This window comes from Nematolebias whitei, chromosome 3 (genome assembly GCF_014905685.2).
Source record: "Nematolebias whitei isolate Nwh7 chromosome 3, NemWhi1, whole genome shotgun sequence".
Lineage (NCBI taxonomy): Eukaryota > Metazoa > Chordata > Actinopteri > Cyprinodontiformes > Rivulidae > Nematolebias > Nematolebias whitei.
The window spans coordinates 12,830,964-12,858,316 of record NC_056500.1 but is presented as its reverse complement, the minus strand read 5'-3'; the positions used below and the strand labels follow the sequence as shown (position 1 = coordinate 12,858,316).

Below are 27,353 nucleotides of genomic sequence, written 5' to 3'. Positions count from 1 at the left end.
GATGGATGGATGGATGGATGGATGGATGGATGGATGGATGGATGGATGGATGGATGGATGGATGGACAGTGTCCATTCTCTTTCTCCTTTATGCATGTGAACTTTGAGTTGTCACAAATGTTAACTCTATTAGACATTTTATATGCTAACTCAATACGTACCCCCAGAGAAAAAAAACTACAAAATAAAAACAAAGAGCTTCTCTATCAAAAGTCTTGAAACACAATCAGCCAACTCCCAGAAAGACACACTTTTTGACACAAATTCCTCCAGTCAGTGTCAGCCCCCTGCCTTCACACCAAGCCCTGAGGTAATGTAGACAGTAGAGGCTCACAAAGGTAATGTTTTCTCTTTGCTTCCTCTAGTATTTTCCCATTCCATTTCATTCCCCCTTTGTTTGTCTAGAGGGCATAAGTGAAAGGATGAACTGGTCCTGGAACGAAGAAAAAGGAGACACTGAAAACAGATTTGTTGAAAAAGACAGAGCACATTTGGTGCCTTATCAAAAAATAAAGACTTTATTGTTTTCACAGTCACATGGGGTATATCAAATGAAAACCAATATGTATTAATAATAAATGTTTCACAGTGTCACAACCGCTTTATAAAATGAAGAAAAGCAAATTGTGTTGTTTTTCTTAACCTTCATCTGATCTGATAAAATGATTTATCAAATAAAATGACTGAAAAGATGATGTAACCTTTAGTGAAATGGCTTACAAAACGTCTTTTCAATTATTAATGTAAGATAAACTGAAATTTTCTCCCTTCATCAACTCTTTTTCATGTAAATTTTCTGTTACTTTGTTTTTATGCTTCTGAGATACAGCCAGTGTAAAGTCATCAAAGGCTGTTCTCCCCTTGACCTTTTAAAGACTCCATTTAGATGTACCGTCTTTCCACCGAGAGACGCAGCTTTGACTGACGTGCCATGTGCTCAGGAGAGTTTCCTGTGTGCGCTTGTGTATTGGTCCAACACATGAAAGATTCACCTTGATCTTACAACAAAGAGAACCACTCTCCTCAGGTGTGCATTGCTGTTTGAAGCCGACAAGGTCAGAAAAAAAAGGACGTGTGAAAAAAATTGGCAGCAAAGAAAACAGGTTGAGATGGATGGTTTGAGAAAGACATCTATAGCGAGGAGGAAAAGGCAAAAGCGGAGATGGAATGAAATATTTGAGGCTAGTTTTTATCAGCATGGCTGATATTTGTCTTTCACAGTTTCAGCATAACTGTCATGAAGAGTAAAGGTTATCTCAATATAAGTACAGATGATGGAGGAATACAGATTTTTATTGAAAGATGGAAAAGAAGGCGATTGGAGAAAGGTTAAGTCCGCTGATAATCCAACTCAAATGGAAAGCAACAAAAAAATGCTGTGACTGATGCACATTTAAACTCGCCTTACAAACTGTGGTTGGATCCCTGCAGCTTCTTGCCTTGACTATCATAAAAATATCTTAAAAAATCAGATGACTTATTTTATCCTTACTGTTTTATCTCTTAGCTTTTCACATTTCTGTTTGCGTTTTGAATCAGGATTATCACTGTGAAAAACTAAATCACTGTAATGCCACTCAATTGTTTATGTGCTGCTGACTATCCATGCTGCTGCACTCATGCTTCTCATTTATTTCATGCTGCCGTGTTCATTCGTACTCATTTGCTCACACATACTCATGGTCATGCTGCTGTTGTTCGACGTAATGTTTTTGCACCAAGTACTTAGTGTATTCCTTAGTTCATATCTTAGCTCTTACTACTGTTTTTCTTTATAATTTATACTTTTGTTGGCTATAACTGGGACCCTTTGTACACAATTTCATTCCACCACATGTACTACATGTGATGTGAATGGCAATAAAGAAACCTTGACCTTGACTTTGAACCTGCTCATTGCACCACATCTTTGCTTTCTTATACCATAGTTAATGATTCCTGCTCAGACAGAGGGACCGTGGGTGTATGGATTCATTCATTCAACCTTTATTTAGACAGGTAATCCCATTGAGCCTCGAGGACTCGTTTACAAGAGAGACCTGATAAAGACCGGATACCAAGTGCCTTGACCACTTGGGCTGTGAATCAGTTCGTTTTGTAATATCACTAATGATAATTGCAAGGACTTGTGAGAAGAACAAATAATTAAAGGAAGAGGAGGAAAGAGGCATATTTATGCTTCCAATGTCAAGGGTAGTGTCTCTCTGGGTTGTAACTGTTGGTAACAACATTGTGAGAAAATGAGCAGATTTTCAGTTGCTGTCTTACTGAATTCTGAGTGCAACTGGTGAAGACGTGGACACATTTTGATCAACCTTTTTTTTTTGTTAATGATGACTTATTTTGGTGCTTGCAGAACTTAATACTAGGCTGTGAACACGTTGATGGTTTAATCTACAAAAGTGCAGTTTTGAACTAAAGATAAGCAGATTTGGACAGTTTATTATTATTATTATTATTATTATTATTATTATTATTATTATTATTATTATTATTATTGTTACTGGCATCATTTTCTGTTATAGAAGACTTCCTAAATAAAACTCTACTGCTCTAGAATTGATGGAAACTAAATTGCAAATGATTGGAGACAAGTTTGAGAACTTGTGAACATTTTGAGACATTTTGGAGTTTCCTTCATGAACGCTGTCTCCCAACTAGTCACCAACAGACTTCACTCAATGAGGAGCTAATTAAAGTCTTTCATTTTCATGAAATCTGAATATTTATCATTTTTCTATAAAACTGTGTAGCTTTTGTAATACAAGGAGTAAGATGTGCAGTCTGTCATTAGAATAATCCACTGAGTATGGGCAAAGCAGGTTATTTTATAAATATTTTTTACTATATACCACATTCAAAAGTTGGTAAGCTCATTAAAACTCATCAAACATATTATTAGTTTAGCAAAACTAAGTATTGTCTTCATGAATATACATTCATTTTGGTATTAGATTAAGTATCAAGTCTTTATTAGGCCTTTGATGCATTTTATTTTAAATATTTCACTGTTTTTTCTACAGGATCGCATATATTGGACAGACTTGGAAGATGAGGCGATCTACAGTGCAAACCGACTGACGGGACATGATGTGGCGAAGGTAGCAGAGGATCTTAATAACCCACTGGACCTGGTGGTGTTTCATGAACAGAGGCAGCCTAAGGGTAAGACATAAACACACTCAGTACATCTGATCTGAAACGGTGAAATGAAAAAACACCAAGCTGTCACAGCATTAAATATGAAGTCAAGGGTAACGTATGCAAGGACTGCACTGTGTCCAGCAGAATACATATTTCAGTCATATACCGTATTTTCCACTGCACATGTCGTACCGCCATAAGTCGCATCAGTCCAAATATGTCTAAAAGTGAAAAAAAAAAAAAAACATAAAAATGTCACTTTGCCGTATAAGTCGCATCTTATGCGTCACCGCTGACGTGTCGTGTTTGTTATGAGTCACTGCTGACAACCCGGAAATCTGGGCCGGTGTTGTGCCAAAAATCAATTGGCTGCCAAATGGTAGCTGCAGGAGAGTGCATGGGAGGACTTTAACAAGAATTTAACAAGATTAACACTTAAAAACAATTGTTTGTTTGCTAGAAATTATAGCAAAGGTGTGTCTCAGTTGAACGTTTCTTTAATAAATGCACTTTAATGGTCAAATCAGCTGCATTTCGCCTGGGCGGCGCAGCGAAATGAAGCTGATTTAACGTTTGCTCCAGGAGTTCCAGAGCGAGACAAAAGGTGGCAGGCAAGTATGGCAAGCTAAGTGTCTCATTAATAGCCACGTTTACTTATTAATGAGACACTTGGCTTGCCATATTAGTCGAGGGCCCTCTAGTGGCCGAAAATGTTGGTGTTCAATATTTTCCATATTGGAATGAATGAAATTGTCAGATCTCAGCCAAAAATTGTATTAAAAGTATAGAGAAAAAACATAAATATGTCACTTCAGTGTATAAGTCGCAGGGCATTCAAATTATGCAAAAAACTGTGACTTATACTCTGGAAAATATGGTAGTCAAATAAATTAATATAAAATTCTTTCAGCATCACAAATAAAACCTTGAAATATTATTATTATTAATTTTATTTTTAATGTTTTGTAATAGACAAGAGGATTAACTGTCTGAACCTAAAAAAAAATGTCTTCCTGATTAGTGCGATTACATTTAATTTAGGGTTGTGTTGAGAATGTTAAATGATGTTCTCATTTTTCCCCTTGATTGGTTGCTTTGTGTACGTGGGGGGTGGTGTGGGGTGGGGTAGGTGTGTGAGTGTGTATGTATGTGTGTGTGCATGCTAGCTAATGTATGGTGTGTAATTTGGCGTGTTTTCGCTGCGCCAGCCGTTTGTTTGCGAGTCTGTGTTGTTGTGATTTGTTTTCTCTCCTCTCCCATGTTCAAAGCAGCATGTGTGCCAGTTGGGAGATAATTGCATTCTCTCATTAATAAATCACAAGTTTTTCTTTCAAAAGATATCACAGAAATGAACGTTAGCTTCACATTGCCAAAAAATACAAAAGTAAAATCATTCTCCGGCCCAGACATGTTAGACTCTGAACAAAGTCCAGCTCTCCTGTCAAACCAGTAGCTTTAATAAGTGAAATGTTTCATAAAACATTGTTCTGAATGAAGCATCATAGTTTATACAAGTTTATCCTTTACTATTTTACTCTTTAATTATATTGTCCTCACACTTTCCCTAATATTGTATGTTGCTGGTGGCATTACTCTGTTATTTGTTCCGTTTTAATGTAGCTATAACTTTTAATGGTTTAAAGTAGTGTCAAGGTAATATCCCACTGGGCTGTCACTGTTTAAAACTAGTTATTTTGTTTTATTTCTTTATTTCTTTATTTGTATTTTTTGTTCGGTTTAGATTGCTAAAAAATTCCCCTTTTGCATTTGTGTCCTGATGCATGCTCAATAATCCAGGTAAATAAATCTAACAAGGTTGAATCAGGTTTGTTTGTTTGTTTTGATTCTCAATTATTTCTAAGTGTGTGGGTAAACATGCCATGGTGTTCCTAAGCAATACATCCAATCCCTAATTTCTCCCTGGGTGCTTATGTAGCTGCCCACTGCTCCACCTGGGTGTATCTCCTGTGTGAAGGGTTAATGCAGAGAACTAATTTTGCCATTGTATGGAAACGTACAATAATGGCAGCACATAGCACTTGGCTTTACTACTTACTTAAAAGATTAATTTCTCATAAGTGCTTTAGTCAACCCAATTTTAAAAATTACAAAATGTCCCTGAGGATTCAAAAATAAAACGAATGTGGCTTTACATCACTTTTTACTCAGATGAACACAAATCAGATTTAACATTGGGACTGCCCACCTCATTCTTTTTCCACAAAAGCAATGTAGTGCCTTGAAGTATTCAAGGATTCTTTATTGTCATTCCACCACATGTGGTACATGAGGTGGAACAAAACTGTGTACACAGGGTCTCAGTTACATCCAACAAAAGTATAAAATATAAAAGAAAAACTGTAATAAGATCCAAGATATGAACTAAGAAAAATGTTAACTAAAAATACACTAAGCACTAGTTGTACAAAAACGATACACTGAATAGCAGCACGAACATGAGTCTATGTGAGCAGATGAGCACGAATGAACACAGCAGCATGAAATAAATCGGCATCATGATGTGATTTTCCACAGTGATTATCCTGGTTAGAGATTCATGAGTCTAACAGCCTCATGGTAGAAGCTGTTCCTCAGTCTAGTGGTTCTACACTTAATGCTCCTTAACCTCCTTCCTGAGGAGAGCGGGACAAAAAGTGTGTGCGCTGGGTGAGTGGGGTCCTTCATGATGCAGGTGGCTCTCTTCCTGCATCTGGAGGTGTAGATGTCTGTGATGGTGGGGAGACTGACTCCAACAGACTTAGTATATATAGTATATAGACTTTTAGACTTAGTATATTTAGTAAATATGTATAGTATAAGAATAGGCTCAATGATTAATTTACTTTCTGAAGCAAAGGGGAATATATATATATATATATATATATATATATATATATATATATATATAGATAGATAGATAGATAGATAGATAGATAGATAGATAGATAGATAGATAGATAGATAGATAGATAGATAGATAGATAGATAGATAGATAGATAGATAGATAGATATGTTTTTGTTACTTTTCTTTTCTTTTTACTTTTCTTTTTTTAGCCATCCTATTTGTTATAAAAAAATTGTATGACTTTTTAATAACTGTTTATTGTTGTCGCTGTTGTCCATTGTTGGCATCATTCTTTGTTGAAATCAGGTCTCTCTTGTAAATGAGTCCTCGAGACTCAATGGGATTTACCTGTCTAAACAAAGGTTGAATGTATGAATGAAAAAAAAAAAATTTTAAAATGTATATATATATATATATATATATATATATAGTTCCTTTCAAACTCAGCTGTAAGTCCCTCTTTGTCTTGTATTTATTTATTTATTTTATGTTGCACTTTGCCAGCTTTTACACTGGTGCAACATTTTAAATGTTCCATCACAAATCAATTTCAAGAAAGTGTTTTGAAAGTGTATCTTACAGATATGGGATTCAGAAACAGCTGTTATTTGCTTTACAGAGCTACTATGTGAAGTGTAAAAAAAAACCCATCTAATTAAAGCCTGTGTTTAACGAGTGGCACTCGGGCTGATAACTCCTCACATGCCGAAACGGCAACGACCTGACGTCCTTCTGTTGCTGTGCCACATTATAAGCTGAGCAATATGTTCACAAGTCGGCATCTTTGGTTAAAAAGACTGCATTTAAATATTTTACTTGAGTAAAGATTTTGAAAAAAAAAAAAAGTTTTGTCACCGCTTCAGTTTGAGTTTTCAAATCTATTTGCTGAAGTCACACAAAGGTTTTGTAAAAATATATATAATAATAAATAAATATATATATATATATATATATATATATATATATATATATATATATATGATTTTTCTTCTTATGTCTTCTCAGCTCCTGACACGTGCAACATGGGCAGTCTACCCAACGGTGGCTGTGAGTATCTCTGTTTAAAGGCCCCTCAGATCACAGACCACTCCCCCAAGTACACCTGTGCATGTCCTGACGGCATGGAGCTGGGACCAGACATGAGGCGCTGTGCTGTAGGTACGTCGTTCACACTCTCACCCAATAAATCACAAACTCCAGGGGTAAACCTAATGAGAGGAACTGTGCTCACATGAGATCTGCACCACTTTAATCACAGCGACAAGATGAAGTGCCGGGTTGTACAATTCCAGCACTGTCCACATCTTTATAAAGTACTTATGCTTTCTATAAATAAACACTCATCTTTCAACTGTACAACATTTTGAGTGTTTTGGGGCTTTAAGTTTTCATAAATACTCACAAGAAAATAAATGATATTCGATGATAATATGATTAGAAAAAACACACCCTGGAACATTTTGTGAGATTCTATAAACTCCTTATGATTTTTTTTTTTTAAAGACATGTTGTGCTTAAAGCCCGTAAAGGTAAAATGTGGTAATTTGTAAATTGATGCTCTGTCAACTAGTTATGAATAGTTAGAGTGCAGAATATGTCCAGGTTAGACTAATGACCAGACTATCCCTTTAAAAATGATAAACATTTTATTATGACAGCACATTCTTGCTTTTGGATCATTTCTATTTCATTCAGCAGATCCTTTATTTCCCCTGAAAAACAGCCTAATAATAATTTTAGCTCTTATTTAAATCAAATTTCATCATGTGTGTCTTGATTTTGATGGATTCAGAAGCTGACTCCTTCAAAGAATGCAAACCTTTTTTTTTTTTTCCTTCTTAGTACTAGCTCAATAAATGGGTCAGGAATTCTGCCTACGTCCCCAACGCCCCTCCATTATTTCACTGACCTTATTTCACAGCTCACCTTGCACAGCTCCTCGATAGAGTCGCAGCATTTGTGGAGTTGTTATCCTTAATAGACCCTCTCTAGTTTCACACCTCGTGCAGCGGCAGGTGAGGCAAAATGAGCTGACTCAGAGAAAAGTGAGAAAGAGAGGATTGTGATGTATGTGGGCCATCATTCAGCGTCTCAAGAGAGAGCAGGAGCATGTGTGTTGAGCTGGCACCATTTTGGATTTCCTGATGTAATACAACTGTTTCTGCTGAACTCTGATATTTTATGACCTAAATGTCTGCATTGGTTCCTTTTTGCGTGTTGTTTTTTTTTAGTTTGTTGGTTGAAGCAGCTTTAAAGAGATGTTTTAGTTTGTTGATCAGATAACTTCTGTTTATTCATTTGGTTAAGAGGAAACAAGTGGTGCATCAGTGTCCCCTGTTGCTGAGGGATTTGAATAGTGAATGTTTGTAGTTTTCAGAACGAGTGTTTTTTTTTTCTGGAATGGAATTGAACAGAATGCAAGTAAACTTTCTGTTGTTTTTTTTTTTGGTGTAAGATATTGAAATGGGTAGGAGTTGCACTGTGTAGAAGAATGCAGGTAGTTTTGATTTATTTATTGATTTTTGCTTGTCTGAGGCAGCGCAGAGTGACAGATTCTGGTGAGTGGAGGGAGTAATTTTTTCCACAATTGGACAATTAGCCTAATCTCTTTGGACTAGACTACTGAAATGCACTTTATGTTGGGGTCAGTCAGGTGTTCCTGTCACGTCTCCAGCTCATCCAAAATGCTGCAGCTCTGCTCTTAACAGGAACTCGTAGGTCTGATCATATTTCACCAGTTCTGTCCTCCCTTCACTGGCTCCCTGTGTTCATCAGAATTGATTTTAAAATTCTGCTGACATTTAAGGGCCTAAATGGCCGTGCACCCTCTGACCTACTTCAACCCTATGTTCCTTCTCGGGCGCTGGGATCATCCAATCAGCTGCTTTTGGTTGTGCCAAAAACAAGACTGCAAAGAGGAGATCGGGCTTTTTGTGTTGTGGGCCCTAAACTCTGGAACAATCTGCACCCCCCCCCCCCCCCCAACATTAGACAGGCCACTTCACTTCCTGTTTTTAAATCACTTGTAAAAACACATCTGTTTTCACTGACTTTTAACACAGTGTGATTTGATTTAGTATTCTATTGTCTATGTTTTTCTTTTGATGCTTTAATTTTTTTTTTTGGGGGGGGGGGGGACATTAAATTACTGCCATTGATTTTTATTGTTAATCAATTTGGTTAAGCTGCTGTTTTTAAATGTGCTTTGTAAATAAACTTGACTTGCCACCATAAATTAATCATTGGCCACTCCAGGGACCGTCCTAATCATTTGAAGAAACTATACTTTTAAGCAATATAAAAAACTAGAAAGCATAGTTTTCTCAAATGATCGGGTGGTCAATTTGCACACATACACACACACACACACACACACACACATGATCTTGGATAATGACGTGCAACGCAATTTTTGATAGTGACCTTTCTTACACCTATGCAGCCACACACCAAATGAAAGTTGATCACTCCCTTTTTATTTCAAGTTAACAAGTTCTCAACACGCACAGATGGACAGACAGAAGTGCGGACGAACGGACAGACTCAAAGTATTTCCAATACCTCTCTTTGCTCCGCAATGGGGAACAAAAACGCCTCTATGTCACCAGCATTGTGTGCTTTGCCTAAAACTTTATGGCCTAAATATCTTCATTTATATGAGCAGTTTTTAATGTGCCCTTTTTTTTGTTTGTATCTTGTATCCAGTTCGAGTCAGGACCACCACCAGTACAACCACTTCCACCACAACTACAACAGGCACAGCAACGACTACCACCCCTGTCACCACCCCTGTCACCACCACTACCACCGTGACGCCCACCACCACAAGCACCACCACCACTGTTGCATCTACCACGCCAAGGCCCACAACAAGGCGCCTGACGACATCAGCGCCACCTCAGACCTCGAGAAGCAGCAGAAGTACAGAGCACCCTCAAACGCACGCCGCCACAAGCACAGAGACGACCAGCCTCAGCTCCACCAGTCTGACATCAACATCTACACACACACCCGTACTGGGCTCAGTGGTCCCCAACAGCATTCAAAAAGAGACCAATGCCAACCTTTCTCACAGAGGTATGTATCATGGTGGAACGTTGACCGTAGGTTATGAGTGAAGTGTAAGAACAGTGTGTGTGTGTGTTTGTGTGTAAATCCCCACTACCATTACCAACTGCCTTCAAAGCAGCAGGAAGCTGAAATCCAGTACTTACAGAACATTAGCTTCCTCTCCATCCCCTGCTTCTCTTCCCCTACATCTGTCCTTCTAACCATCTGTCCATCCACTGCATGACTTCTTTCTCTTCTCCTTTTCTCACTTGTTCACTCACATAAACACACTCAAGAACTCACACTTTGTCTTCTCACTCTTGGTCCCTTATGACCAGTTTCAGAGGTGATGGAGCTTACAAACGAGACTTGGTTTTATTTTCTACAGCCACTGTTCATCACTCATCCTCACTTTCTGACAGCCACTCTTTTTTTTTTCTTTCTTCCTCTGTTTCTGACTGTCCTTTGTGCTGCCTCGTGTCTTTCACTCCCTAAAACTGGCAATATTTGCCGTTGCCTCGCGGCCATGAGGTCAAGAAAAATAAACAGGATAAGCCACAATTGAGTCACAAAGATATGCTTAAATGTAAATTATATTTACAAGCAGATGTTTTGTTGGAACACTACGGTTAAGTTGACGATGCAGTGTGCTGCAGATATGAAGGTTTGTATTACAGCTATAGTTGAAAGTCAGTTTCTGATTATTATTGTTTTGTTGAGAAATCGACGTTTGTTTCTTTGTTTGTTTTACCAATATAAATGTATTTTTTTTTTAATCACTCACCCTTTTCAGATAGTGGGAGGCTAAAAACAGAATCAAAGTGGGAGAGGTTTTAAAACTGTAGCATATTGAATTTAGAGTAATATATTGGTACAAATGCATTAAATGAGGACTATATTTTATCTTTTAAACTATAAAATTTAAAAACTGATGTATTTGTATCTTGCATGCAGTTAAAAAAGCGTTGCGCTCGCAGGTAAGTCCTGGTCTCTCATATATAAGTGCATAGTAATTTTCAATACAGACAGTTAATGTCAGTAATTTGAATTAAATGAATAAATCCAACACCTTTTTTCAATAGGAATTGATCATTTTCATACAATTCTGTCTGGATCGTAGCAGTTGTTTGTGCTTGTAAAGAGGAGAATTGTGATTGTTCTGTTGCTTGTAAGTCACTAAAGTTTGCACATTTTTCCTTGAAAAGTGCCTTGTTGTAGCTTAATTGAAGAGAACAAGGATCAATTTGAACACAATAGGACATACATTGTTGTTGTTTCTTTGCAGAACCAGAGTGCAATAGATAGAAAGCTAATTACAAGTTAGTACACAGCCATCCTCAGATAGTCACACGCACGTCATTTTAAAACATTTGCATCAAATTAAAGCATCTTCTTTTGACAACTGCATCAGACTTAATGTGAACAACATTTACTTTTTCATAGAAACATATTTTGCTACCACTTTACAATAAGGCTCCCCTTATAGATGGCTAATAAATAGTTTATGGATACATTATTATTTAAACACTTTATAAATCATTAATAATTGTTTATTATGCATTAATTAAGGGTGACGTAGAGACAAAACAGCAGTTTCTTGCCAAATAGTGAGCCAAATCTGTTATTTCATCTAGAGTTGTTATATTAAACAACTCAGACTAAGTTAATACCTTGTAAGCACAATAAGCATTTGTAAACCAATATATTTTATGATATAATATTAGTTGTAGATACTTATGCAGTGTTAAAGTACAATATGATATTAAAAATAGGTTTACAAATGCTTATTGTGCTTACACAGTAGTAACTTACTCTGAAATGTTTAATATAACAACTCTAGATGGAATATAAAGGGAACAGATATGGCTCAATATTTGGCAAGAAACTGGTCAGTTTTGTCTCTCTGTCACCCTTAATTAATGCATAATATGCAGTTAATAATGATTTATAAAGTGTTAATAGAGGAATTAATAATGTATCTATAAACTATTTATTAACCATCTATAAGGGGAGCTTTTTTGTAAAGTGGTACCCATATTTTTATTTCCTTATTGCACTTTATAAGCATTTGGCTTGAATATATTCACATTTTTATCATTGCCAAATTCAACAACGTCACTTTTTTGTCCTGTTCCTGATTCAAATTAAAACTCATTCAACAACGGCCAAGGAAAAACTGATTTTGGCTGTGACTAGAAAATGCAGTAAGCACTTGTAAAAAGGGCTATAAACAAAAAAAGGTTGTGAGCATTTAGAGGGCAAGAACAGTTGCTTTCAGATGTGAGCCAAAGACGTAAAACAAAGTATAATGATGTAAACTGCATTTGATAACAACAAGGTGCTGTATTGTGTGTGTGAACACATTTTCACAGAAATGTGAAAAAAGTCAAGAATTTTCATTCTTGACTTTTCGTTTTATTTAAAAAGACAAGAAATGAAGCATTAAATCATATAAAGGAAGAAGAAGATGGGAAAGACTTTTTGAAATGAGAGTTTGATTTAACAAAGAAGAATTAATGGCATAAAGGTCATAAATGAGAGAGTAAATTTCAAAACATTTAAACAGAAAGGGACAGTTAAATCCAACAAAGAGGCCAAAGAAAGTGAAGAGTGGGCAGAACAAAATAGGACATAACTAAATATTTCAACACTGTTGGAAGAAAAAATGCATTTCTACAAGGATAAGAAATGACAAAATGAGAACAAGGCAGGAGTAAACATGCTTTTCTGGGAATAAAATAAAAGATGTTTGCTGCATCTCTTGTGGAGGATGAGTTTTTTTATGTTACTAAGTTCAAAAATGTGTTTCCTTTGAGTTTCTGAAGTTGTCATCTTCATCACCAGAAATGCTTAAAACAAGAGGAAGCAGACACACATTAAACTAAAATGGGAACATGAACAAGACGTGTGTTGAAAGCCGCAGGCCATGCGTTATATTTTTACCTGAGTGCACAACGTCAGGTTTGCCAGCATCAGCTGTTGTGTGTTTGCAGCAGTGAGGCTGGCACTGTGGGGCCAGGAACAACCGGGAGTTTAACAGAAAACATGGGAATTAAACAACAGCTGGTAGCAAAAGTTTCAATACATCTACACTCTTCAAAAGGTTTTTATCTTTTTTTTTTTTCATTGTGGGTAATTATTGAATAGACATAAGAGTAAGTCAACTGTGAAGTAAAATGATATTAGGAGTTTATTATAAAGTTAAGCGTTATGTTCTGCACATGCCTATTTTATCAATTAAGTGATAATTTGGGGGGGGGGGGTTACATTTTTATCCACAAAAACAAAAAACTGAAAATAAATAATTTAATAAATAGATAAAAATATGAATGAATGAATAAATAAAAACATTTTGATTCCGTGACAAGAGCACAAATTTTAGACAAAAAAAACAAAACTGTTGGTGCAAGTTGAGGTTTATTGCACGTTATCACATGTCACTGAAAAAAAACTGGTACAGTTGTCACAATTTAACATTTTTTGTTGTTATCTACCTGGATGATTGAGCTTATAACCTTTTTCATATATATTCCAAATAGTAATAGTATAATAAGTGTCATGTCCAAACTTATTTAGAAAAACCGCAATACAGCGAGTCCGTGAAAAACGCAGCGCTAAGTAGCGAGGGATTACTATACATTTTTCTGTTCTGATTTTAAGGGGGGCAGGGGTTGTTTTTTATTTGTATAGTGAACTACATATTATTTCTGACCATCCCAAAGCAGTTTTTTTTTGTTTGTTTTTTTACAGAAGGCAGCTTTCAGTGTGTTCTTTTATTAACAGTTTAGTATTTTTCCTATTTTTAGATTATTGATCATTGTTTTTGTGTCAGACAGGCCATATACACAAGATAACAGCTTTACTGAAAGCCAAATATGAATATGCACAGTTTTAAGAATAGCTTTTAATGACATGATGCATGCTCAATAATCCAGGTAGAAAAATCTACAGTAAAAACATTGTCAAGTCCTTTGCATGGGTTAAAAAAAAACATCCAGAGGACCTGACTTAACTTTTTTAGCTTTTAATGAAGTCTTTTTTAAATCAAAAATCCTTACAGCCATATTGTTCTTAATGAGAGTGAGACATTTTCACTGCTTCTTTCTGCCTTCGCTCTCCAGGACTTCCTCAGCGAGTTTTTAATAAGATTCTATTAATCCCCCTTGTAGAGTTTTGGGACCCAATGGACTTCACTCATTCTTAAAGAAAAGCCAAATTCACATTTTCTGACTCAGAGCTCACAGACGTTGCTGCTTAGTCTGAAGTCACAACAGCTCTTGTTCTTTTCTCTGTAAATGTCTGTTTGTATGCACGGGTACTGTTTTTTTTGTTTGTTTTGTTTTATTGTGTTCAAGACAAATTATGTGTCTATCACATGCCATCTGAGCAAATAGAACGTCACATTATCTTTCTAGATACAGCCAACTGGTATGCAGAGCCAGTACTGGGATCTCTTCAGTTCATCTTCCTCACTTGACTTTATTTGAGCCATCTGATCACACTTTGGCAAACAGCTAGCCTGCTGCTAATGGAAGGTTAGGGTGGTGCAGAACAAAACTTTTTGCTTACTTTGTGTTTTCTTTTTGTGTGTGTCTCCCTGCTGATTCATCACAGCTGCAAGTGATCACTACCTCATAGGTAACAACATCACGGTAGCCGTTTTGGGAATAGTCATCCCGATCGGTGAGTACTCCTTGCCTTCTCACGTTGTTGTCTTTGCTTTCTGCCTGCCTGCTTCTTCCTCCTCGCTCCTTCATTTCTGCTCGTTTCTGATGTTCTGCACTTTTTTTTGTCTGTGATATTTCTGTCTTCCTGTGTGCATGTGATAAAAATGTGTGCATGCGTGATTGTTGGGTTTTTGATGTGACCTCAGGTAATAGATACTTGTACTATAAATATAACAGTGAGACTTTAGTGTTAAATATTATTAAAACTGAGAAATTTAACCAAATTTTCAAGCCTCTCTTCTAGAAAAAGTCATTTTATGGAGGTAAATCATCAGTCAGTGAATGACTAATCCTTTTTATTAGAAACATAATGCTATTATTAATGAGATTTGAGCTAATGGGATTTTTTTTTTGCCACTTTACCACCTGTTCACAACATTAGGTTCATGTCCCCACTGCAATCTTGCGTCTGATTCTGATTGTTCTTAGGGGCTTGACTCAGACAATTGAGGAGGAGAGATTGTGAATAATTAATATAAAATTCCATAACAAAGCACAGTGACACTTTTTATTTTTATTGTCTGTTTTAAAAAAAAAATCACTTTGAACCATTCATTTGACCATATCCTCTATTTTAAAATAGTACTTCTTTCAAACCAGCTTAGGAAAATTATTCCATTAGCGTCAATTATAATAGAAATCGCATTATATGGGAAAATTTAATAATGTCATGCTCAAGCAAACTGAAAAATCAGCTGAATGAGCAAATGACCTTTTTTGTTCTTGCATACGCTGCTAATTGAGATGTCTTTGATCCAGAATATTGAATAGTTTCATAAGTCACGAGATGCTAAAATGTTATAAACCCATGTTTTGTCATTCTTTTACTCTCTACATTTAAGATGTCTGCTCATTAAAACAACCCCCTGAGACCGTTAACCCTTCATCCTTCATTCTGTCCTTTTGCCAGTCATTACTGCCACCAATCCTCCCAATTCTGCATTTTTGGCAGCTTTCAAACCTTAATTATTGTTGGAAGTCCACAAGGGCTGGATTTCTGCACCCCAGCTCTCCACTCTCATCCAGTAATGAACCACCCACAGCTCCACAAGAGAAACAGCCCGGCAGTGATTATCAGTATTTAGAGGAAGTCGGGTTTGTTATGCCGCTCTCTAATTGGAGTGAAATATTCTGAATGAGACAAAAGCTGATGTTTTTAGAGCATTTAGAAAAGAGCAAAGACAGACGAAGCCACACATAGATCTCCTGGGCTTATACTACAAAAGTATGATAAGATTGAGACTTCCATAAGGGGAAGAAATCACATCTGTGGATGCAAACTAACCCAATTTCATCTTATCACTCAATCCTAACACACTGCTGATGTGGCTGTTCCTTTCTCAACATACTAAGCCACATATGCACACTCCCTCTGTTCACGTGTGCACACTGGTTCTGCAGGGCAGTTAGGCATTTGGCTGATATGGTAATGAGAGGAGAAAGACGGCGCTTATCACAAATCCTCCAAATTCCCTTCTCTCCTTCCTCCATTCCCCTCTTCATTCTCCTCTAATAACCCCATCCAAAAACACCACAGCCAGGCTGTCTGCAGATAGTGTTTCATTTCTCAGTCAAGGCGAGCGCAAAATTATAAATCACAGCCCAAATGGAGAGCCGGGATAATATGCTGATGGAGGTTAAGCAACCTTGCAGGGTTTTATGAAGAAAATGTAACAATAAAAATAATAATTAGGGATGCACAATATTATCAGCATGGTATCAGTATTGGCTGATATTAGCGAAAAGGTAAATATTGAACATTGGCCATTCCATCAAAATCACTGATATGAAAGGCGCTGTTTTACAACCCAGTGACGAAGATGCCGGCAGCACTAGCACAATGTTATGACATCGCTGTTGAGTTTAGATTTGTGAAAAATTACAAGTTTGCACTGTTCAAGTGTTGTCATTGTGTTAGAGGGAGTAAATGTCCTGAATAAATTTGACATTAAACATAATCCAAGTTGAAGTGTTGCATCATTTTCAGCCCCCTTTTTTGGGATCTGCATTTGGTAACGCACCAAATTAACAAAGACCATGCAGAATAATGTATTATTTTAATTCCAGAGCAGAGAAAGCTATGTAGTCTCTGTAAGTAGATTTAGGGGGAAAAAAATATCGGTTTTGGTATCGGTTATTGGCCAAATAAGTTTTAACAAATCAGCATATGGAATATCGGTCAAAATCCAATATTGTGCATCCCTAATAATAATAATAATAATAATAATCCATCCATCCATCCATTTTCTTTACCCGTTTATTCCATTTTGGGTCACGGGGGTCGCTGGTGCCCATGTCCAGCAATCACTGTGCGAGGGGCGGGGTACTCCCTGGACGGGTCGCAAGTCCATCGCAGGGCCACATAGAGACAAACGAGACAAACAACCATTCACTCTCTCACTCACACCTCGGGACAATTTAGAGTTACCAATCAGCCTAACATGCATGGGTTTTTTTTTTTTTTGGTCTGTGGGAGGAAACCGGAGTACCTGGAGAAAACCCACGCATGCACGGAGAGAACATGCAAACTCCACCCAGAAAGGCCCCCGGACCGGGATTTGAACCAGGGACCTGCTCATTGAGAGGCAGCAGCTCTACCAGTTGCGCCACCGTGCTGCCTAATAATAATAATAATAATAATAATAATGATAATAATAAACAAGAGCTAAGTCAACACTTTCAAGTTCAAAAAGCTACAAGACTTTATATGAATTCTTGTTTAGCTCAGTCTGCATGTTGCATTTATTGATGTCTAAGTGTGCATATTGGATTATGAGTTTGTGTGTATGATGGTGAATGCAGGCAGGTATTAGTGAAAATTGTGCATGTGGATTTCTGTATTTGTGTTTATGATCTTGTGAAATTGAGAAGAAATGCTGTAGAATGAGCAACCGCAATATGAAGGCTCATTGTTTGGTTTTTTTATTTTGTGATTTTTATCATATTTTAGCAACAGAATTTTGTAGTGCAAATATATCTATTTTATGTTTAATGAAAGATAAAATGCAACATGGGTTTTGCTTTACCATATTGTCTAATCTCAGCAGTACTTTGGTCATTTGTGGTTCCTTGTCCCACAAATGTCTTGATAATGTTGAGTTTTGAAAATCAAGACAAAATGATGAGCCTTCAGTTGATTGAAGAATCTCGCCAAGCCTTGTTTCTGTGTGTGAGTGTTTTAAGCGCCGCTCCGTGTCCCCTGGGCTGTGTTAACGCTCCCGCCGTGTGTTGTTGTTGTGTGTGTGTTAAACACATGCAGTCCCTATCCTTGCCACAGTGGTCATTGGATTACTCTGCACCGGCGGGTACCTGGTTTGGCGCAACTGGCGACGCAAGAACACCAAGAGCATGAACTTCGACAATCCCGTTTACCGCAAAACCACGGAGGACGACGACGACGAAATCCACATCGGGCGTCACAGCGACTCCATCGGTCACATCTACCCAGCAGTGAGTGGCAGCCTCAGCCAGCCGTTTATAGCGCTTCCTCTGGGGAGCGGCGTCACAGACAGCAACTCTCACTGGTACTCAGGGGCGCCCATGCTGTCCAGTGGCAAATGAGAGAAAAGCAGCAGGAAAATGGAGTGTTTGAATTTTGGGGCAGTGGGAGGATGCACAAGGTTGGCCTGGTGGGACAAGAAAACAGGCTTGCACATGCATACTTCCCAAAGTCCATGTATCACTTTTGCAGTACTCACTGAGAGCACCAGTCATGCATAGTCCACTCAACATCATTTATACTTTTTTTTTTTTTTTTTACATTCCCCAGTCTTATTCATACAGTGCATAAATTAATCATCACCGCCTCCCCATGGTCAACCCACCATCACATTTATTTTCATGTTATAAATGTGTTCTTGGTTCTTGTGGTGATTGTCCATGTTTCAACACAAAACTCCCAGTTGAGTCAAAGAATCTCGTTTTGTTTCACACAACTTGTTGAAGCAACTAACTTGTTTTTTACTTGTTGAACAAAAAAACTAAACACTGGATTTACCACAAGGTAACATTCCTGTCAGGAGGTGTTTAAGAAAAAAAAAAAAACGTTATCCAAACATTTAAAAACCAAAGCTTAAGTAAAATGTTTTTATTAAATAAAACATACTTATACAGTAGTCCCTCGCTACTTGACAGTTCCTTTTTCGCGGACTCGCTCTATCGCATTTTTTTTTTTTTTTTTCAAAATAAGATTGGACATGACACACAAATGGGTGATTGATGGATGAGCCACACGATCGGCATGGAAATTTCATTTAAAATAAATTATTTTCAATTATTTGGCACCTGCTGCATCTTTGTGCAGCCCACACTGCAGTATAAACTTCTTCCTGCAGCTGATCAGCTGTTCCCGTGCAGAGCGGAGAAGTGGGCGTGGCCGAGACCGCTTGCAAGTGGCTGAGTATAGCCATGGCTGAGAGGAGGCAGAGAGCTAAAATCATGACATTCTGTGCGTTTAGAAACATTGTTTAGAATATTGCAAGTGTGTGGGAAGGATTATTTCTACTTTGCAGTTTCTCACTTATTGCGGAGCGTCAAGGTACGGATCCCGCCGCGATAAACGAGGGACTACTGTATTTGGGTATTCTTTGAGGACAAAGAGCATCAGCACTCAACGTTTCAGGTCAGACAAGACGTTTTAGTCATTGCCGTTTAAATAATACTTAAAACATACTAAAGGAATGAAATTCCAGACCAAAAAAAAAGAAAAAAGGAAAATTCAAATATTCAGTTTGCCCAGCGTGAGTATATATTTCTGTAAACAGAGAATGAAGTCTTGCGTTTTGATTGGTTGGCATGGTAACACAAATTTATTTGTGGGGCTCTGTAGAGGAGTAAAAAAAAAGCAAAGAGTTCTGGATATTCTTGGCACAATGACAGGCTAGAAGCACACACGCATGTGCACGCGCACACACATGAAACGGGTGCATGATTAGAATTCAAGGTCGAAAGAACAACAGTCTTCAGTGAAGAGCAGGAGAGAAGGGACTATTTTTCTTGTCTTCCCATTTTTATTATTTATCTCTGTACAAATCTCCTTTATTGCCTTTGATCGTTACACTTGTTATCTTCCTCTGCTCTCCTCAACCTCTCTCACCTTTTTGTAGTGGAAACAGATCAGGCAGCCAGAGAAATCGTGTTGGTATTACACGAGCCAAAAATTTGCAGCCGTAAGCAAGTGACCTGCCCAGTGTTGGAGCAGTCAGGGGGAGGAGGGGGAAATGCATGGTGGGACTTTGGTGAGAGACAATTAAAGACGGTCGGGGAAGGAAGAGAGAACTGAGAGCAGGAAGGAGAAGTTAATAAAACTGTCTTTTTTTTTTTCTTTTTTTTTTGTGTTCTCCTTGACTCTTCTGTCCCTCCGTAACAATTTTGATGCTTTATTTCTTTTTTTTGTCCTGTGTTCAGTGTCACTTTTCTCCTTCAGCCTACTGAGGTAACCATCTTTTTATCTGCTGTTTGCAGCGCGTGGCACTCAGTGTGGAGGATGATGGCTATCCCTGATGGGGGATGCAGCCTGCCCCCAACCCCCCACCCTACCTCCCTGTCCTTCCTGACCCCTTCTCTCTGCACCACCACAATGAGGCCAGTACAACGCAGAGGAGAATAAGGAGAAATCCTCATTTTGCTTCCCGTTTTAAGAAGCAGAGATGACCTGAGCATCTTGTAAATTCCATTTGCTCTCCTTCTTTTCCCACTGGAGTAACAATACTACCATTACTAGCCACTTCTACTGTCGTTGGTGTTAGTTTAATAGCCTCAGCTCCACTCCTCTCTTCCCGCCGCCTCTCCTTAACAGTAGTGGTGTCTGAAATGCTGCTTGATGATATCTTCCACACTAACCTCATTTGGAAATCTAAATGCACGTTGTAGATAAAATGGCTTGATGGCCGCTATGTAAGTGAAAAAAGGCAGAGACCACGTTTTTCCTCATAGTTTGATTGTTTTATTTATTCAAAAGTGTTAAATATGTAAACTACATCTGTCAGTGCAGAGTCATAAACGTGAGCTTGGGCAAGTTTTTGTACAGTTCAGCAGGAGGCAAGAATGTTTTAGTTGTATTCTTTTAGATCTCAAGTTATCAAAAATAGTGTTTTGTTTTGAAAGGGAGAATGTCTTCCTTTATCACAACCCGCCTTTTAGATTTTGCCAATGATACACTGTAAGGATTAAAAGAGCTTGGAGGACAGGATGGAAAAAATAGTGGGGGGTGTTTGTGCATTTGGAGGTGATTTGGTGGTGAAAAGAGGATGAAGAAAGCTTTGTTTGTTGGGGAATTGACAGATCTGTGTCACCAGAGGGTGACCTTAAGGCAAAAATCATTAGGACAGAAAATAAGCAAAGGATTATGGGTAATCTTTCTCATTGTTTTAGCACAAAGTAAATAACTATGACGAAGCTTTAGGGCCACGCTAAGAAAAAATATTGCATTGCCACGCTAAAAATAAAATTAAATAAAAAAATAAAAGCCATAAAATTACAAGAATAAAATCGTACGCATGTTTTTGCAGTTCTCGTGTTTTTTTGTTTTGTTTGTGTTTTTTTTTTTTTCCACGAGTCGGCTCCACCAAGTGGCATCAATCCAGTAGGCGTGTCAGCAAATGAGCAGGGTTTACTGCATTTTAACTGTAGTAAAATGAGGAATGCTGATCATCTTCTTAAGTTCTACTTTGGTATTGGTTTTACAAATAAGGAGGTAGTTAATCTGTCAGCACATCAGCATCAGATTATTATCAGTATCAGGACTTTGAACCTGCTTACAGTAAGGTGGTACGCTCTGATGGGTTGCAGCACAGCTCTGTGCAGGTAAGGAGCATTTAGCTTCGGATTGGACATTTGCTGACACGCCTACTGGATTTATTGACATGTCCTGTCGTGGATCCGACTCGTATGAAAAAAAAACTAAAAAAAAAAAACTAACGAGATCTTTAAAAAAAAAGTCTTGCACGACTTTATTCTTGTAATTTTATGGCTCTTTTGTTTTGTTTTTTTCTTAGCATGGCCCTAAAGCTCCGTTGTAAATAACAAACTTTGGGCTGCTTGTGTAATTGTTCTTTCAGCTTTTAGTATAATGCATAAATGCACAAAAAATACATCATAACTTTTAAAATTGCTTTGGACTGCTTTGTTTAAATTAAACCACTACTGAAAAAGCTCGTGAACAAAAAGAAAATCAGCTTAAAAGAAAATATCTAAACATGTTTATCGTGTCTTTACTCACTCAGGCTTTGGCACAAGCACTGATAGTGGAAGACAGCTGTGAAAAGTGTGTTTTAAATGCATATATATATATATATATATATATATATATATATATATATATATAATTTATACACTCCCACTTTTCTCCTGATTTAATATAACTCATGTACATCACTTTTAAGCTGCTGCACAATGACTTTGTGATGAACTTGAAGAGCTCCGTTTCTGTGACCTCACCGGTTCTGCTGCTCGTTTCGTGGCGTGACTACTCCTCCACTCTCCCCTTCCTTTAACAATGCAGCTGGATGAGACGGTGCAGAAAAACCACTCGCATCTGAAAAAAAAAAATGGCTCTGAGCTGTCACTGAGTGTTCGCTGCAGTTTGGAGTGGCCCTGTTTTGTATGAGCAGATCAGTAATACGCCAGGGTTGACTGAGCCCAGCGCTGATTTGATTTCAGAGCTGGATAGAGAGGAAATGTGTGAGCCAGCGTAAAGAGCTGATCTTCCTTTTGGCCTGTGTTAGACATGCTTCCAGCCCATTGAATCAGATAGACTTTATGCCCACTGAAAATTTTAATAATTGCTCATATTTTGTCCCAGAATTGGATTACTAGAGGCTGCTATCACAAAATGACAAGCTAGATGTTAGGAACAGTTCAAGGAGCTTAACAGCTATTGTATTCTAAATACAACTAGAAAATAAAACAATTTTTATTGTCCAGACTATATTTAAAACACTGGTCTTCCACTCTAAAGTTAAACAAATCTGAACAATATTGGATATCAGATATGCTGGACTGTGGAAAGAACATGCAAAAAATGGTGTTTGTGTCTTCCTGTGCTGGTTAAGTACTGTTTCATATACCGTATTTCTCAGACTATAAGGCGCACCGGATTATAAGGTGCAATATCAATGAACGGGTCTGTTTATATATATATGGTGCACCGGATTATAAGGTGCATTAAGCGAACCAAAACAGTCAGATAAGTCAAACTTTATTCAACTCGTTCACAATATCTCAGCATTGTTCAGTTGTACCACATAAATTCATTTTGAGGTCAGTAAGCACAACCAGAATTAATACATAAAACGCACCAGATTATAAGGCTCGCTGTCGATTTTTGAGAAAATTAAAGGATTTTAAGTGCGCCTTATAGTCTGAAAAACACGGTAAATGTATGCAACAATTAATCGAACAATAGTACAGTTCTTGGCTGTTTGTTGAATTTTAAGGCTCAGAAAACCACAAAGGTGGATGCAGGAGACGGACAAATCAGAAGAACCTGACTGCCAGGATTTATACACCACCTGGGAGGAGTTGGGTTCTTGGAAGATGAATAGTTGGTGATTTATATTGCTGAGTTGTGTGTTCAGTTCAGCGATGGCAGTCTGACATTCACTTCCTTAGAAATGCACTTTCCTCTCAATTTGTGATGTACACAGAGCAACTTGTACATATTTTTGGCACGAAAGTAAAGCCTATAGCCGTAATTTAACAAAGACATACATAAATCATATAAGCTGTGTGTGAGAGACCACAACCCAGCTGTACCTTGAAATGCATATGAAGCAAAGTGAAATGCATCGCACTGTTTATCTAAAGAGCCCAAATGAATATACAAGAAGTTGCGCTTGCTTAAAAATAGGATTGCGTCACGGTTTCATTTCCTGCCTGACCTCTTCCAGTGCTAAATGAGATGGATGCTGGACAACAGATGCTGCAGGTCAGAGTTTAGTAAATTTAAGAATAAAAAAAAAAAAAAAAAAATCCTTGACTTTGTCGACTGAACCCTGAGCTGAGTCAGCCCTGCACCATCTATGTTCGCCTCGGGTCTAATGGAGCTCCGTGCTGGGAGTTTGCAGTTAGGGGGATAAATTGCTTATTTATTTAGGTTCCTGAGCGTGACATTTTGGGGAATTTATTATTGCTAAAGTGTGAAAACAGATTGGTCGGTTCACTTTGTGGTCACCTTCCAGAGGAAGTGAAAGACACAGTGAAAAGTCCTAAATAAGTCCTGCACAACTTTTTCATTTTACCAGCAATCGGTGTAGTAGAAAAGGGCACCAAGTGACCCTTTGCTCCACTGGATGCACGTCCATAGTATCCCATAAACACAGGTGCTAATCCGTACTGTAATGCTAACATGGTTAGTTGTTTTACTGTTGGTCCAGCTGCTAAACATCAAGCTGCACGTTCATGAAGTAATTTGATAATTCTGCCTCGTCCTGACCTGTTGAGGGTTCATTGTGTGTGCGTGAACCCATCTCGACCTTGTTTAGTCACTGTAACGTTGTGTACTTGAAGTGTGGATTACTCGATGGTTTTTCAATATTAACACTGTACTTGCTGCTTTGAGAAGGATACTCTGCATAGAACAAACACACTTGAAATGTACAGCGCATTCAGCTTTTTGGAACAGCTATATTTATATAGCTTTTATATTCAAGTTAGAACTTTTATTTTTGTTTTACTTCATCCCTTAGCAAAAAGTTGTTTATTTAAGTGTACTACAAATATACTTATTTTACACTAACAATAAAGAAGTGTACTTGAAATTACTTTTTATAAACTTTGATATACTTAAAAATAGTTCAAGCAAAGTCCCAATTTAGTCCAAACAAGTATTAAATCAGTATACTTTCTAGTACACTAAAAGTATGGGTGTAGTATACGTGATATACTTATACTTATCTTAAAGTATACTTGCAAAAATGAACTCCAAATGTACTACTTTTTATTAAGGGATGACAAAAACTGAATCTTTTTTTTTGTAGATAAAGCAGGGCAATAACAATAGCAGGACTGTAATTTATTATTTTTTAAATATTTGTAGTTTCGAGGTGACAGGGTTGCTAAGAATCATAGCGAGTTTAGACACAGCTGCTCAGTAGAACATCTTATATTGCACTGCTCATTTAATTATTTAACTTTTAATTTAAACACTTGCATACATGATTATATTATTCCTGTCAACTTAAATGCATTTACTGGCTGAAAATGGCCAAATAAACCTTCTTTTGTGATTTCTGCAATATTTATGTTGCATGTTTTTCCCTCATCCTGATAACTGAAAATCAGGAAACGTAAAAGCTGTTTTGATTTATTCTCCTGCTTTCAAACCTTAAAGTTCCCTCTTTTATTTGTTTTCAAGCAGGGTACCTGACTCACACCACTTTAACCACTTCTTAACATCTGTCACTTCCGCTCGTTATGCTTCATCTCAGCAGTAGACGTTCACACCTTTCTTTCTTTTTTCATACTACTGAATTTGAGTGTTTTAAGTAAGTATTGTCGTCTCCGTGCACTCTCTGTGTCCCACCCTCCCGTTTTCATCTCAGCCATCAATTCTTCAACAAGGGCTCTCAGTCTTTTGATAGGCAGACACACACTGGAAGAATTCAGCACTGGAGCAAATAAACTGGAACCCCATTAATAGCGTGAAGCTGGAAATAGAAATTCTTCCCAAATGTGCGCCTGCAAACTGGAGAACGATGGCACCGAGCTGGAAGAAGCAGCCTCCCCTCCCAGCTGCAAGTCTGGACTGTGGAAGGAAACGTTTATTGATCTGGCTTGGCTGGCCTTTAGCTCCTCTTGACCCTGTGTGACTTTTCTTAACCGACTGCTTCCTCTTTTTATCATGTTTTTTTTGGGGGGTGGGTGGGGGGGATTGTATTTGTTTCTCTCTCCTTGTTAAATAATTCCCAGTTGATGTTTAAATACTTGAAGGGAAGTTCTACCAGCCAGTATTAAACGAAGTGTGCGGGAAATAAATTGCAAAGGTTGTGAAAAGTGTTGTGTTTTGCTAAAACGACTTGTGGACACGTTGCTGTCTAGACCAGTGGTTCTCAAACTGGGGTCCCCGGACCTCAGGGGGTCCGCATTTTTTTATTTATTATTTATTTACAAGCACATAGATGTTTAACAACCTGTTAAAATACACCAAAATGCAGGAAATTGCATCTACTTTATTCTACCCCCAGCCCCCATTTGCATTCCAGCATGAATTGGTTTACAAATTAAATGCTGTTATTTGGTACGACTGCTGTTATGATTCTGTTCAGTTTTATGGAAAGAGTTTTCTGTAATAATTTGAAGAAGTGGCAAAACATTTATTTATTTATGTGAATAGTTAACGTTTTAAAGTGGTTTTTGATGCTGTCAATTTTCTCAAAACTGTCATTTTTGGAAGTTGAAATAAAAACTGTTGCTAATTAAGGGTGTCTTAAATGAAAAATAGTCCATGTTTTAAAGTATAAAAATTGTATTAACACTATTAAAGAACAGGTCTTGAGTATTTATGTTACACATATATTTCCATTGCATTAAAGAGACAAATTGAAGAAAATTATTTAATAAACATGAGGCTTATGAGGGGGTCCCTGAACCCAAAAAAGTTTGAGAACCCCTGGTTTAGATTAATCTACATGATATAAAGAAAATGCTCCAGCTTTTATTAAATCTTTTCATCTGTGTTTTGTCAAAAAATTACATTCTGTCCATTCCTCAGCCACTCAACAGGCATTTTTTGGCGCCGTTTGTTGCACAAACATTTTCCAGAAGCCTTCTGCACTGTGTAAAGAGGTGACGTTCTTAGTTTGGGAGGAAATGAAGAGGGTGGGTGGTGCGGGTTCCCGTGTCCAATGGTTTTGAATCATAATATGTAAATAATACCTTTTCATAATGCAAAAACTTTTTGATAATGTTTTAAATGTATCTGTAAAAAAAAAAAAAAAAAAAAAACGAGTTGTACATAAACTTCCAGGGTGAAAAGAAGTGTAGACTATATATGAATTTATTTGTACACAACAGCACTGGGTTTCTTTAATATTTGATTGTAACTAAAAATTAATAATCTGCCAAAGTGTTTTTACTTGTTTCTCCTGTCTTCTCCAATTGTTTTGTTTTATTTTAACTTTTAACAGCACAGTGGGCTCTAGTATTTAATTCTTTTAAATTTAATTTTATTGTCTTTTTTTTTTTTTTAAATGGGGGTTATTTTAATTTATTGGTGCCTTGTTTTGTGCTTCTGTATACTTTTAGTTGTTCTGTTTCTCTGTATTGTGTGTCTCTGGGGTGGGACGGTGGGTGTCGGTGGGTTATTAAAAAAAATCTGAAGCTGGGAGGGGTGGGGGTGGAGGTGGGGGGGTTGTCTAAAACTTAGCAACTTCTGTACTCACATGGAATATCTGTACTTTATGCCAAAATGGTCTCACTCACGTTTCTATGGAATCAAGCTGTTGATAAATCACTATATATTGATATATTAAATTTATAAAAACTGTCAGAACTTTTATTGTTGATACTCTTGTTTATACCTCTTTGCATCTAATAAACCCAGACATGTCTCCTTTTTTACCAAAACAAAAATGGAGTTTGAAATAAT

At 37.4% G+C, this 27,353-nt stretch overlaps 1 protein-coding gene across 1 annotated transcript in view; it reads left to right on the top strand.

Annotated features, from left to right (window-relative positions):
- lrp8 (low density lipoprotein receptor-related protein 8, apolipoprotein e receptor) overlaps positions 1 to 18,853 on the top strand; it is a 91,673-nt gene extending 72,820 nt beyond the window's left edge. Inside the window, exons 13-17 of the mRNA XM_037698031.1 lie at positions 3,024 to 3,165; positions 6,996 to 7,148; positions 9,696 to 10,067; positions 14,655 to 14,723; positions 18,027 to 18,853. Coding sequence (XP_037553959.1) covers positions 3,024 to 3,165; positions 6,996 to 7,148; positions 9,696 to 10,067; positions 14,655 to 14,723; positions 18,027 to 18,328 — 1,038 coding nt within the window. The 3' untranslated portion in view covers positions 18,329 to 18,853. The remainder of the gene's footprint in view (positions 1 to 3,023; positions 3,166 to 6,995; positions 7,149 to 9,695; positions 10,068 to 14,654; positions 14,724 to 18,026) is intronic.
- Positions 18,854 to 27,353: the final 8,500 nt, after the last annotated feature.